General features: G+C 36.3%; 1 protein-coding gene across 34 annotated transcripts in view; it reads left to right on the top strand.

The window, feature by feature from the left end:
• ncam1a (neural cell adhesion molecule 1a) overlaps positions 1 to 13,196 on the top strand; it is a 411,497-nt gene that overhangs the window by 289,762 nt on the left and 108,539 nt on the right. For 15 of the 34 annotated variants that reach the window (XR_015519416.1, XR_015519415.1, XR_015519417.1 and 12 more), the window contains exon 9: positions 13,084 to 13,113. The exons of the other annotated variants lie outside the window; for them this stretch is intronic. Coding sequence is in view for 12 of the 15 variants with exons in the window: in XM_087299159.1 (XP_087155285.1) it covers positions 13,084 to 13,113 (30 nt within the window). In the remaining 3 variants the exon portion in view is untranslated. The remainder of the gene's footprint in view (positions 1 to 13,083; positions 13,114 to 13,196) is intronic. 34 annotated transcript variants of the gene reach the window in all.

The following is a 13,196-nucleotide window of genomic DNA, read 5'->3' as shown; positions in this document are numbered from 1 at the left end:
TTTTTATGTGTACTTGTAGGGTGCTTACCTAAGAAAGTACTGGGTTATATTTGGCAAAACATGGGGTATCTTTTGGGCTAGGTTTAGGGATAGTATCAAGTTATTAACCAGTTTGTGTAATGACTATATTAAGTCTGACCCAAAAAATGAATATATACATTTTGAGTCGTACAAGCATATTTGTAAGGTACTATATGATCAAAACATTGCATTGCAGTACAATAGTGTGCAATTTTAATGTGCAATGCAATCAATGTCATGGAACGCATGCCTAGCACAAAAAAACGTGGTTACATTTATGTGATTGATGATGCCACAATTTGTTACTACATGTTTTATTTTATTGCAATTACGGCCATATTCCTTTAAAGGGACACATTTATTTCAAAAATAAGTTTAATTACCTAAAATACAGGAATGTTACCATCACATTGTTGACAATTATTATGTAGCTTTTTAATACAGCTTAATAAAAAATGAATGCCTACATGTATGATCTTTGTATAAAATTAAATTACATTGTTTACCATTTTGTGGTAGGTACAAAATGAAATTTGTAAAAAAAAATATACACTTAAGAATGTAAACTTAAGGCTGATATATACTTCTACGTCAACTGCATTCGTATGGTCGAAGGCACAGCCTTCATGCAGTTGCATAGCCCTTGGCGTGGATAACACCCAAACACTGACGTGCCCCTCTCAAAAGGCTGATTTATACTTCTGCGTCTAGTGATTGGAGTGACCATGGCGCCTGCCATTTATACTTCTGCATGCAATTTGTGTTGCTCTGCAATTACACTTTCAAAATGCTCGCTGGCAGTAGGTTTTTATGTTCCTCTGTGTTGAGATTTTTTTTGGGTGTTTTGTTTTTTCTGATTGCTTCAAGTAGCTCAAACTCACTCATTCATAGGCAGGAACTGGCGGACGTGCATCAACTTTTATCATAAGGTAAACACAAAACAAAAGTGTCCATCTGAAGCTCCTACACTTGTAAACACTCACTCCATCGAGCTCTTGGCTTTCAGCACTGCGCACGCTCTTTAGCTAAACCAAGCTGACCAATTACATAAATTATTGGTACCATAAGCATTGTTGCGACGTGTAGTTACATTATTTGAGATGCGTGCATCAGTGTCTGCATCAGCCACAATGAGGGGTATGCGACCTCGCGAAGATTGCACCTAACCATAAGCATGCGATTGATTCTGAAGCATAATTCAGCCTAAAACATCTCAACCTCTCAGCGTAAGCTCTGTGATTGGTTGGTTTGGTAGCAGTCACATGCACGGGCATATTGAGAGCCGCAAGCCAGATGAAGCTATTGTTTACAAGCGTCGAGTCCCGTGAAGGAGCTTCATATGTAAACTTTTGTTTTGTGTTCACCATGTGATTAAAGTTGTTGCATGTCTGCCACTTCCCGCCTCTGAATGAGTGAGTTTTAGCTACTTGTGACTTTCAGAAAAAAACAAAACACCCAGGAAAAAAACATCTGCCTGCTAGCGTTTCAGAAATGTTATAGCAGCATACAAACAGCATGAAGTATAAATCCACAACTATGCACAAGGGTCACGCCGATCATGCGACTCAGAAGTATACACCAGCCACCAGTAGTGTAGGGTACCATAAATAAGCATATTATGACATTATACTGTACCTGGTAAGAAAATATGAAAAGCCATACCTGTACTTACAGTATGGGCATAAATACTGTATGTGATACATATGTAAAAACTTATTTGAAACAGTGCAAACGTATGCTAATAATCTTCACTGTAATTATGAGTTTGCATGACCACCAAAATTAGTGTTTTACTCCCTATTGAGTTTTTAGATTTTTTCGAAAATAATTGTACAGGCGCATTTTTCTACTGAGTAGAGCTGTGGAAAGCTATTTAATTGTAGAATTTAATTGTGAACCAGTAATGACAGTTTTCTATGTGTTTGCTCATCTGTGCATTTTGTGAATTCAACCAATCAGGATTGAGTTTTCAGCCAGGCAGTCTTTGCTATTAATATATGTATGCGTATATGTGTTTCGATGGCCGCCTGAGGTTTGCCTTAAGTGAAAAGCTCTGGCAGTGTGTAATGAGGCATACCCTTAAGTCAATGAGGCCTCATCACCGCTGCCATTAAATGAAGTGCGTGGTATTTAATAGTAACAATGATCTGTGGTTATATCTTGTTATGTAATGCATGGACAGATCAGCTAATTTAGCAGGAACTCCACTAGTGTAAAGTAATTTCCATTGTGTTTTTTTTTAAATATCAGAATATGTATAGGGAATGCAAGGGTTCGTGTCAATGTGATTAGACTGTAATCAAGTCTGGCCCTTCAGTGGGTGAGATGGCACATTAATACAGATATACCAAGTGAGCAGAATATGTGAGACCTTCTCAAATTCTCTGTCCTTCATTTTGTATTCCCAACCACAAATTTTCAACGTCTGAATAAGTCAGAAACACGCAGAAACCACGAGAACTGTGACTACCAAGTGAGCAATAGCTGGAACAGGCTGATCTTCCCTGACCTCTCTAAAGCAGCTGCATTATGGAAGATTCTCCATCTGCTTTCTGTTCTGCCTGTTGGATGAAATAGCCATGGTTATGGTATGAGAGTTCTCAGAGACGGCATGTTCTGACATAAGAGGCACGTTTTGAAGAAAGCATCGGAAATGAAAAGTAACAAGACCATTTGTTCGCCCTCATGTTGTTCCAAATCTGTATTCTGCTGGCTTGCCGATGACACACAATTCGAAGTTGTGATATATATCTTCTTTCATACTAGGTTTTTACCACATCTGCCAAGTCCAAATCCAACCAAAACCCTATAAAAGGAAACTATGTGATTGTTGCACCATATGCCAAATTTACAAAGCCTGCATGATTACTATGAATATAATAAGGCACCTACCCTGGAAAAGACGTCTTGTTCTTAATATGTTAACGTAACACTCTCAACCATTAAATTAAAATGATTAATAACTTAAAGATGTATTTAGTTGATGCCCTTCTAGCTGCTACCCATCACTGGGAAACATCTATACACACTCATTCACACTCATTTGTTAATTATTATTTTTTCATTACTAAATTAAGTATTCCATTATTTACAACCAGTTATTTGAGAGAAGTTTTTGGTTTTTAAAGATTATTTAGAAAGCGTAAGTAAATGACTAGATTATAATGACTATATTATAAACTATTCAAATCAACATTTGTATGTCTTGTTATTCAGGCATATACTAATAGTTAATTTGTATGTTAAATGCTTTATTAACTTAAAGGGGTGGTCCACTACGATATCATATTTTAAACTTTAGTTGATGTGTAATGTAGCTGTGTGAACATAAACAACATCTCAAAGTCTCTGAATGTAATACGCTCAAAGTTCAATGCAAAGGGACTCTTTTACAGAGTCAGCTTAGCAACGCCTACAGCAAAATTTTAGGGACTACAAAAATATATATATCCAGGCTAGTGAGAACACAAGGGCTTCAGGTTACATGCATTTACCATGTGCATACAACACGCACAGTGATGGGGGGTGGCCAGATGCACTGTAATGTTATAGCAAAAGAAAACTAAAATGCCGGCCAAACGCTGCTTCTCCACAGTGCTCATTCGTTTCTGTATTTGGGCTTCTAAAGGACATGACCCAAAGAAAGAAGTGCCCACAATCAAATTTCAATTATGTTCCAGAGAATTATAATATATATATATATATATATATATATATATATATATATATATATATATATATATATAGCTAGCATTTGACAAAGGATAGCTTCCAGAATCTCTCCCAGTTCAGTGCTGGATTCGGCTAAAAACTCCTTATAGGAGCAGGTCTAGCAAGCAGAAGTGCATTGTGAGCCACAACCTGTAAGTATTTTCATTTGTTAAAATTGATCTATGATATGCACAGTAGCTAGCATTAACAGTATGTTGTAGCGAGGTCGTAAACAACGGGAAATGCTGTTTAGCACCATTAAAAATTTAGCTACAAATTCATGTTTATCAGTCAAACTGTTGTAAATACCCACAATCTTCTGCAGCGCTTGCAGTCTCTCTATATGGCCGCTTTCCTTGTGCTTTACATCTTAGATCATGAACTCGCAAAAGATATGTGAACGTTTCATATTACTTACACATGCTTATTCTGAATATATGTTATTCCGAATATATATGAGTTAGGTAAAAACAATTCAAGATAGCTTTCCTAACTCATGTTGCAGCAAAATGAATCAATCAAAGCTCACACAGAGGACCATCCCACATCTTACTTTTTATTCTTCTGTCAACAGCATCCCAGTATATTACAGAGAAATAACGTAATCCGGGCATCCAGGAAAAAGAAACATCAGTCCTGTACATATGTAGTTATCATGTCACATGTTTCTAAAGAATGTTCACAAACTATAATAAAATGGCAATACTTTCTTAAAGGAGCCATGCACTTTTTTCACTTGTTACAGACACTTGTCAGATTTTATTTTAGAGATCAGCCATGAAGTTCATCCTTTTCATTTTCTGTCTGATTAAGGATCAAACAGATACTGCTAACAGCTTTACTGGTGACGTTGAGCTGATCCGCGAATCACAGCACATTATGTTAGCTGACCAATCAGAGCCTCTGAGCGTAGGCAAAAATAGCTTGAATTTTGAAAAAATAACGTGATTTTCTACAAATGAAGTATGAGCACACAATGCTTTGCATTTTATAAACTAAACCAAGCCTTAAAATTACATTCTGGATCACCCCAAAAATACAGCATTTGAATCTGCAGTTATAAACGGCTTTATACCATCTATTAATGTAGAGTTAATGCTTAAAGGACCATGAAACCCCCTCGTTTCAGCAGGGTATTTTCACACCTCTACTTTGGAAAAAGTCAGAAAAGTGGGCGTGTCCAGCTCTGTTTAGGGGGAGTGTCGGAGGAACTAAAGTGGGAGGGTGTGGGAGTGTCTATTTGGGCACGCGCAAGTTTCAGTCAAAATACTCACACACAGGAGAAAGTAATGGTGTTAAATTAATTATGTGGAATTATTTGCCAAATTAATTAATGGTGGACTTTAACTGCAGTTTGGCTCTTTCATTCAGGGAATTCAGTCATGCCCCTCGCGACAAACGAGATATTTGATTCAAGGATCTGCTCTAAGCGTGTATTTTTCATGCAATGTTTGATACCGCACGGCGAATGAGAGAAAAAAAAACCTCCGCATTCCCGGAAACTTAGATGCAAACAGCAGGTAGCGTCAGAAAGCCGCGTGTGTTATTCCGGTCACAAAATGCGATTAAAAACCCTACACGAGGTTAAAGTTTGGTTGTGGTCCTAACATGTTACGGTGCAATAGTTAACTTAGTTCGATACGAACAAACTGAATAAACAAAGAGCACTAGTCGCTCACTTACCAAATCTGTAGAGACAGGACAATCCACAGCAACTAGAGCCGCGTCTTTATGAAGAGAATACTACAAGCGAATCCGATCTCAGCGTTTGCAGATGAGAACAGCTCTCAGGTAAACAATAATCCTCCTTAGACACGTAAGTTATTGTTGTCGAGCGTCGCGTACACTGTTAATCCACACGTGAGTCTGAGCTCTCACAGAGAGAAAAAGAAAACAAAACTTAACTGCAGCAAACTATAAAAGCAACACTTCACGCTTGTTTTGCCAACACAACGTGGCGTCTATGTCGTGTAAACACAGTAATGAATATTAATGAAGTTGCACAATAGAGCGCGCTGATTGGTTTGACCCAAGCCTTACTCATGCATTAATGCAATACACTGTAAGACGTAATAAGACTCACTCTGGCACAGACGTCCAGTCTGCACGCTGGAATACAGGCTATTATGTCATGACCGTGACGCAGCTTCAAAAATTCGTTTCAAACAGAAAGTACGAATTTGCTTGAAATAACGCAAAAACAACCAATTTACTCTTTTTAGTGAAATATAGGTGTCTTAATAGTGTTTTTAGCAGTGTGGGACACATATACGACTGTCAACAGCTCAAAAAATGTGTTTTGGTGTTTCGTGACCCTTTAACAAATAAGGAATTCACTATTTGCTGATGCTTAATAGATGATTCATAGTGTGTAGTTATTATAAAGAGTTACCCTGGAGGGCTAATAATTTTGCTTGTAACTGTATTTCACAGTATTGCTATTTTTATGTTATTTTTTATGACATAAATGCTGCCATGGTGAGCATGACAGTATTCTTAAATATGTAATCTTACAATATCTTACAGAAGTCACTGTGAGCTGCCATTTAGAATATAAAAAATAAATACAATCTTCAAAATTCATGTGTTTAAAATGAGGAAAAAGACAAAATCTTAATATACAGTATGAACAATTCATTCAATGTGACTGTTGTGCACTGTAAAATCACATGCCCAAGTACTGAGTCAAGAGAATTCACATTAAATGAAGATGAGGACGCTTCTGTGGAGTCGCTGCCCCTTCATTTATCATTGAAGCCGCTCTCTCTGGGACCCTGTGAGCTGTCCTTGACACGGCTAGTGTATGAATCACACAATCAAAAGTGGCATTTCAGGGTTGCAGGCTTATTGTGCAATCCAGTGCCAAGCTGCCCTTTTCTAATGATAGTCGTCTAATGGCACCCCTGCTGATCTGAGGTCAGTCAATCCATGCTATGACGGTCCTAATGTTTTAAGCAGACTAGCCTGTGTCTCTGCACTTAAAACCATTAGCCAGCACCCTGCCAGGATAACCATGTTTTTTTCTCTCTCTCTCCATTTCTTGCTCTTGGGATTCTGAAAGTTTATTTTTAGATTTAACAATTCGCAGACAATATTAATTCTTATTATAGCTCAGTTTCATCTTAAGGATGTTGATATGCATGCGGGGTGTAATATAAGACAGAGGTTCTGTTTTAAAGGTCAACAAGAGAGCCTGTGACCAGGATTGTGTTTTTAGATAAGAGGGTTGACCTGCCAAGAGAGCAGAAGCAGGTGCCAAACACAGGGTTGTAACCCCCTGTAACCTTTTGACAAGCTGTCAGTGAGCGGGTGTTTAAATCAATAGGGGAATAAAGGATGTCAAGCCACTTTAATACAAGCATGGCCTGTAAATTTAAATGGATTTTTTTATAGGAAGATTGGTTTTGCTGTTCAATAATGTGATGGTCATATTATGTCTTTTGGTCTAGTTGTAGATGATACATATTGGACAGAGGAAGAACTTTTGAGATTATCAAAACTAGCCTCTAGATTTGCTAAATGTGAGGTTAGAAATGCATAGTATTTAACTACCGTTTCTTTGTTTTAATATGTTAGAATTATTTAGCAGTCTGTTGTGCTTTCCTGAAATACTGTATACAGTAAGTGACATAATTAAAACATCTAAAAAATGTGGCCTCCAAAGCAGTTTATATAATGCATTTAATGTTTAGCAATCAAAACATATACTACTTGTATTTGTGAGTCAAATGAGAGTTTGTGTAGTGCATTATGGCTTGGCATTAAAAATTAATGTTGTTTATACTGGATTTCACTATAAATTCCGTTTGTTTTATACTTCTATCTTTCATTTCTTATTCTGTTGTGAATACTGTTAGGATTTGTTGTGGAGTGAGAAGAATTAAATACATACACTGTGTACTATATAAATTTAATTTTAATTAGAGCTACCAGTAGCCTGTTCTACATTATTTATTTATTAAATTATATAATAATTATATGATTTTTTTTTTTTTAGCACATTTAGAAAATACTTTTAATAACTAATTTCCAACAACTCATTTCTTTTGTCTTTACAATGACATCAGTACATACTACTTTTCTATGTTTTTTTTTTAAAGTCATTGGACAACATTGATTTGCTGTTTCATATATATATTTTTAAAAGGCAAATAATATTCACTTAAAAAAACTGTTGTAAAAATGTAAAACTGTTTTTACTCCAGACAAACTAAAAGAAATAAGACTTTCTCCTCAAGAAAAAATAAATATTACTGAATATACTGTGAAAATATCCTTGCTCTGTTAAACATCACTTGGAAAATATTTGAATATTCCCAACACAGGCTCAATGTGTAGACATACCCCTGTATACATTTTTGAAGAGCACAAACTATGTAGTCAGAGGAATGTATGGCTGCATTTTGTCTTTCAAACAAACTCTACGGGGTGGTATAACGCCGCCAATGGCTTCCTTTTTGCAGTACCAGCTGACCGCTTACCTCTGAGTGGACAGCTTTTTTACTGTTTGCCCAGTGGCTCACCACGTATCTTGGCAGACTTGAGGCACAAAGCGGACTTGACCGCAATGACAGGATTTGAGTCTGGAGAAGAACTGTTCCAGAAAACAGGTAAAACAGACAATAAAATAAACAAGTAAATGGCTGAGGATGAGAACGTGGTAAGATCTCAAAACGTGGTAAAATCTGGCAGCTTTCTTTTTATAGATTGTTTTTGAAAACATAATGGGGGTATCGGTTGGTCAGTCAGTAAGTCAGTAGACAGCGGCCTCTGGTGGGCTTGCTTGAGTCAGCAGACGTAAATGGCACTTGCAAGAAAAATTTGAAAAAAAGCTAACACAGTAGCCTCTGGTGGATTTGCGAATACAAAAACTACAAAACAATTTACCTCCTGGGATGTCTTTGTACTCTCCAGAATTGTATACAGGAGTACAAATCCATAATGAGCCTGGGTTAGAATATTTCACATTTCATAAAATAAAATGTTTGCCTCCTACTGTAATCATAATTTCAACCCATTAAAACTTTATATAATTGTTATGTTTGTAACTACACACATACTTTTGTTTTGTAGTTTACATGAATACACTATCATTTTAAACTTTAAATATAATGTCAACAATGCATTTTAGCCCCCTAAAGCACAATTTTCATGTAAATAAACAGCTATTTTAAAAATTATATCATCAAAGCCTAGCTACCTTTAGCCAAAGTCCTTTTAAGGCAAGTCATTTCATCATCTTTGCTATGCCTTTCGGGCAGTATGCTCGGACATTCTGTCTGAATGAGGAAACACCATATTCTCCAAAACTGTTTGCCAAGATTACAATTTCATTATTTTTTGCAATCACCAAAAACTTTAGGCAACAACCATCTCATAAGTCTCGTTTATAAATGTCAGAATCAAAAAAAAAAAAGAATCTGCATATTTTCAGGTTGCCCAAGCTAATGCGCATGTGAACTCAAAAGGAACGAGATCACGACACTAACCTCATTAATGACCGTTCTACACATTATTATCCTCTGGATAATGTTTCGTCAGATCGCACTGGTGCTCTGAAGTAATCCAAAACTTGATCTTGATGGTGAATCTCCTCCACAAATTACAGCGACTCTTTGTTTACAAGTTTGTGGGCGTTTTATTAGTTGCTCTGATGTGATATGCATTTGACAGGATGGACTGTACCTCACCTTTGTTTCATACAGATTACAAGTGCACTTGTTTTATTTAAAAGTTGAGATTTCAAGCTTTATTTGTATAGATTTCTTATGCCTATGAAGCTAGTATTCGCTGAGATTCCAGTGCGCTTATTGACCACTTAACTGTCGTGAAAGAACACGTCTGGTCTGAGCTTTTTCTCCAGAGAAAAATCAGTCTATAGCGATTAATGATTGGCTCCTGAAATAGTAGGCGGAGCTTCATTCACCATATGACCGTTACTGTACAGTTTTCCCCCATTTAAAACTATACAAGTGACACGTCTTGCAAATCCCATATTCTTCTCTTCAGCTTACATTCATCAAACATCAGCTGGTTTCGCAAAGACCATTAAAAAAACTGTCTTTATTTCATCTGAACAAAAGTAGCTTTTTTTAAATCACAAACGTCATAATTTTGCTTGATCAGTGTCAGAACTCCTAATGCATCCTGAAATCCCAGTTGTCTGCGGCAGATTCCCTTTTACGCAAATTGTGTGATTAGCAGTCAAAATAATAGAATGCTGCTTTCATAAAGAGCGAGCTTCCACCGAACCGCTGTCGCTCTGTCATAAGTCAAATGGTTAGGTTGTCTGCTATTCATGTCTGCTTGATTTATCAGCGGTTCGAGTCACGTTTTCAACAGCCTCTATTGTGACTCTCACAAATTCTCGGCGATGCGATTCCAGATGGCGACGTCATTGATTCATTTTAGCTTAACAAATGAGTGGAAGTTATAAAAACCTTCAGTGAAAACTACTCATCACTGTCCCGTTCAAAGAATACAGGGATCCGTGTTGTCAAATGGAAGAATGGCTCTCGTTAAGGCTGAAAGCTGCTGCCTGTGACTTATGGGACGTCGATGAAATGAATGTGGTGATCACAGTTAGCATCACAGGCACTAGATCTCCACAGACAGATGAGCTCTCTCCGACAGTCACTTTTGTGGAGGGTTTCTGAGTTTCATATGTATTCCTGTTGAGTTATTATTTATTGATCGGTTGTTAATTATTCTTTATTAATGAGCTGTAGTGTGGCATTTAGACAGTATGTCTGTGTGTGCTTGACCTCATTTGCAGGATCATATGCGTGTGTCACCTGAAGCGGTGCACCGGGACGTCTGAGCATCCACTCATGTTTGAGTCATTTGATTTCCCTCCCTGCAGCTAAATGTGTCCTTTTCCATTCAGTTTGATTGTTGTTTTAATGAAAAAATTATTTGTCACACTTGACGTTTTGTTTATGCACCTATGATCTGGTATTATGTTCTGATACTATAACAGCAATCAGACATTCTGTCATTTTGTCTGTCAGTTTGTCTATCAGTCTGTCTGCCTTTCTATTTATTTTTCTGTCTGTCTGTCTGTCTGTTTGTATGTCTGTCTGTCTGTCTATCTATCTATCCTAAGTGAAATCACAGTTGCTTTGTATAAAATTTGACTGCTAAATGAATACATACACACAATACTTACAAACATAAATTCATACACATACAAACTAGGGGTGTCAAAACTAAGTGTTTCTTTGATTCACTGCGATGCGGACAATTTGTATCATTTTAGCGATACAGTAGATCATTACTGGTTACATACTGACATCATTTATCTCATATACAATATATTGCGGTAACTTACTATGGAGAGGTTGGCGAGCATGTGTAATTAAAACACTCCTTCTAAATAAAAATGTGGAAGCTCTGCACAATTCATTGCGAGTGTTAGCTGGACAGTCTTTCACTGACACTGAAATTACAGCAGAAGCCCTGTTTCACAGCGATTAATGAAATGAAAGTAAGTTCCATATTTCTCTCTCTCTCTCTCTCTCTCTCTCTCTCTCACTGTGGCCCTTTGAACTGTTGGTGTGACTTTTCCTCTCCTCTTGGCTGTTACAGCGATACTTCTGGATACAGGCACGAGAGCCTGTCGGCAGAGCGAGTTTTTTTTTTTTTTTCTTGGATCAGCTGTGATCACCACTGGTGTTAATCAGTGTCATTTATTTGTGAATAGCACCAGAGAGTTAGAGCCAATCGCAGCCCTTTCTGTTGAGCGTGTGGCCAATCATAAGGGTGTAAGAACTCGCTTGACAAAAATGTATAACAAATAATATATAAATATAAAAATATTTATACATTTTATACAAGAATTGTTGTGCTGTGAAGTAATATATAAAATTGTGTATGGAAAGCATCATTAATGCACCATGAAACACTGAGATTTTGAATTGAACCAGATCAATGGCATGATAACCGTAACCTAACCGAACCGAACTGTGAGACCAGTGTACTGTAAGTTCACACCTCTAATACATACTGTAAATACATAGCAGTGTGACATAAAATCTGACTGATTGCAATAAAGTAATAAATAAATTGTAAAATAAAGTGACACTTTAGTTTATTTAGTAAATATAATAAAGCTAGTGCTAAATAATATAGTTAAACTAAACCAAATAATATAACCCAGAGGCTTTACTACCCTCCTGTTATTAAGATATTGGCTGTTAAGTACTTATAATTTGTACATATTCTGCATGATCCTATTCTACATCCCTATAATACAAGCTTATTATCAATATATTTATTATTTTTATATCAACAATTTATTTCTACTGAAACAATCATTTCAGTATATATGCAAACATTCTTTTCTAATCAAAGGTTTAGCATTATTCCTTTAACAAGAACATAAAATGAAAGTTTTCTAAGCCTTACAACATGACTTGATGATTCTAACACAACCTAATTCTTAACCTAACTATTGTCTTAATAACTAATAAGATGCAGCAGATTGAGAGTTTATTGAGGCCAAAGGGCTAGTTATTAGTTTATTACTAGCAATAATTTTACATTGAAGTGTGAACACGACATAAAATGTTTAAAGTTACTTTGTTACAAAACCAATGTCTTTACATTATATAAAGTTATGATGTTAAGATATTCAATTCAAATAATATAATTTTATTATTTTTTTATAATTATTTATTTATTATTTAATAGGCCCAAGTCTATTCATCATTTAGTTTTGAACAACACCACTCGCAGACCATTCTTCATTGGCCTGTATTTATTTTTATTTTTTTATGTACATGAGTGCCGCTAAGGTGTCAGAAAGTTGGTGCCATAAAATTAATCTGCTGTGTCTTTGATATTACATAATTAAAAAGACTTGGCTGATGGCTTTTTATTTGCATGTTGTTGTTTTAATGTAACTATTAACTACTATTTTTATTCTATAGGTTATGGATGAAATATGGTAATTGTAGCTTAATAAAAATATTTAAATATAAATGATTGTCCCATGACCCCCTGGGTGGTGCCAACCCCCACTTTGGGAACCATGCGCTATACACAAAACTCTTTTTTTTTCTATGTGTAAGTATAAATATATAATCTTTTACAACAACAAAAACAACAACAAAAAATCAATTGTTATTAAGCAATCTGTTGCCTGAGGGTTTGGTACAGTACAAGTAATGGCAAATACAATTTGGTTTTGAATTCATTCAGGTCAAGTCGACTTCACAGTTTCACAAACTCTCTGCTATGAATAACTTGCATGTGTGGTGCCTGCCTTTTTGAGCGGCTGCTACTTTTATTTTTAAGGCTTTTAACCCCTTTTTTTGTCGTGTTTTGCTTTATATGTTTTTGTCCTCTTAGGCTTCATGGACTCGACCTGAGAAGCACAAGGTAGGGCAGCTGAACACGTAGCCAGGATGTTCACTAATCCTAGAGAAGCCCTTTATCACTGCAGAACATCAAGTGTTGGCTCT

This window comes from Danio rerio, chromosome 21 (genome assembly GCF_052040795.2).
Source record: "Danio rerio strain M-AB ecotype USA chromosome 21, GRCz13ab, whole genome shotgun sequence".
Taxonomy (NCBI): domain Eukaryota; kingdom Metazoa; phylum Chordata; class Actinopteri; order Cypriniformes; family Danionidae; genus Danio; species Danio rerio.
This window is presented reverse-complemented; position numbering and strand designations above follow the sequence as displayed.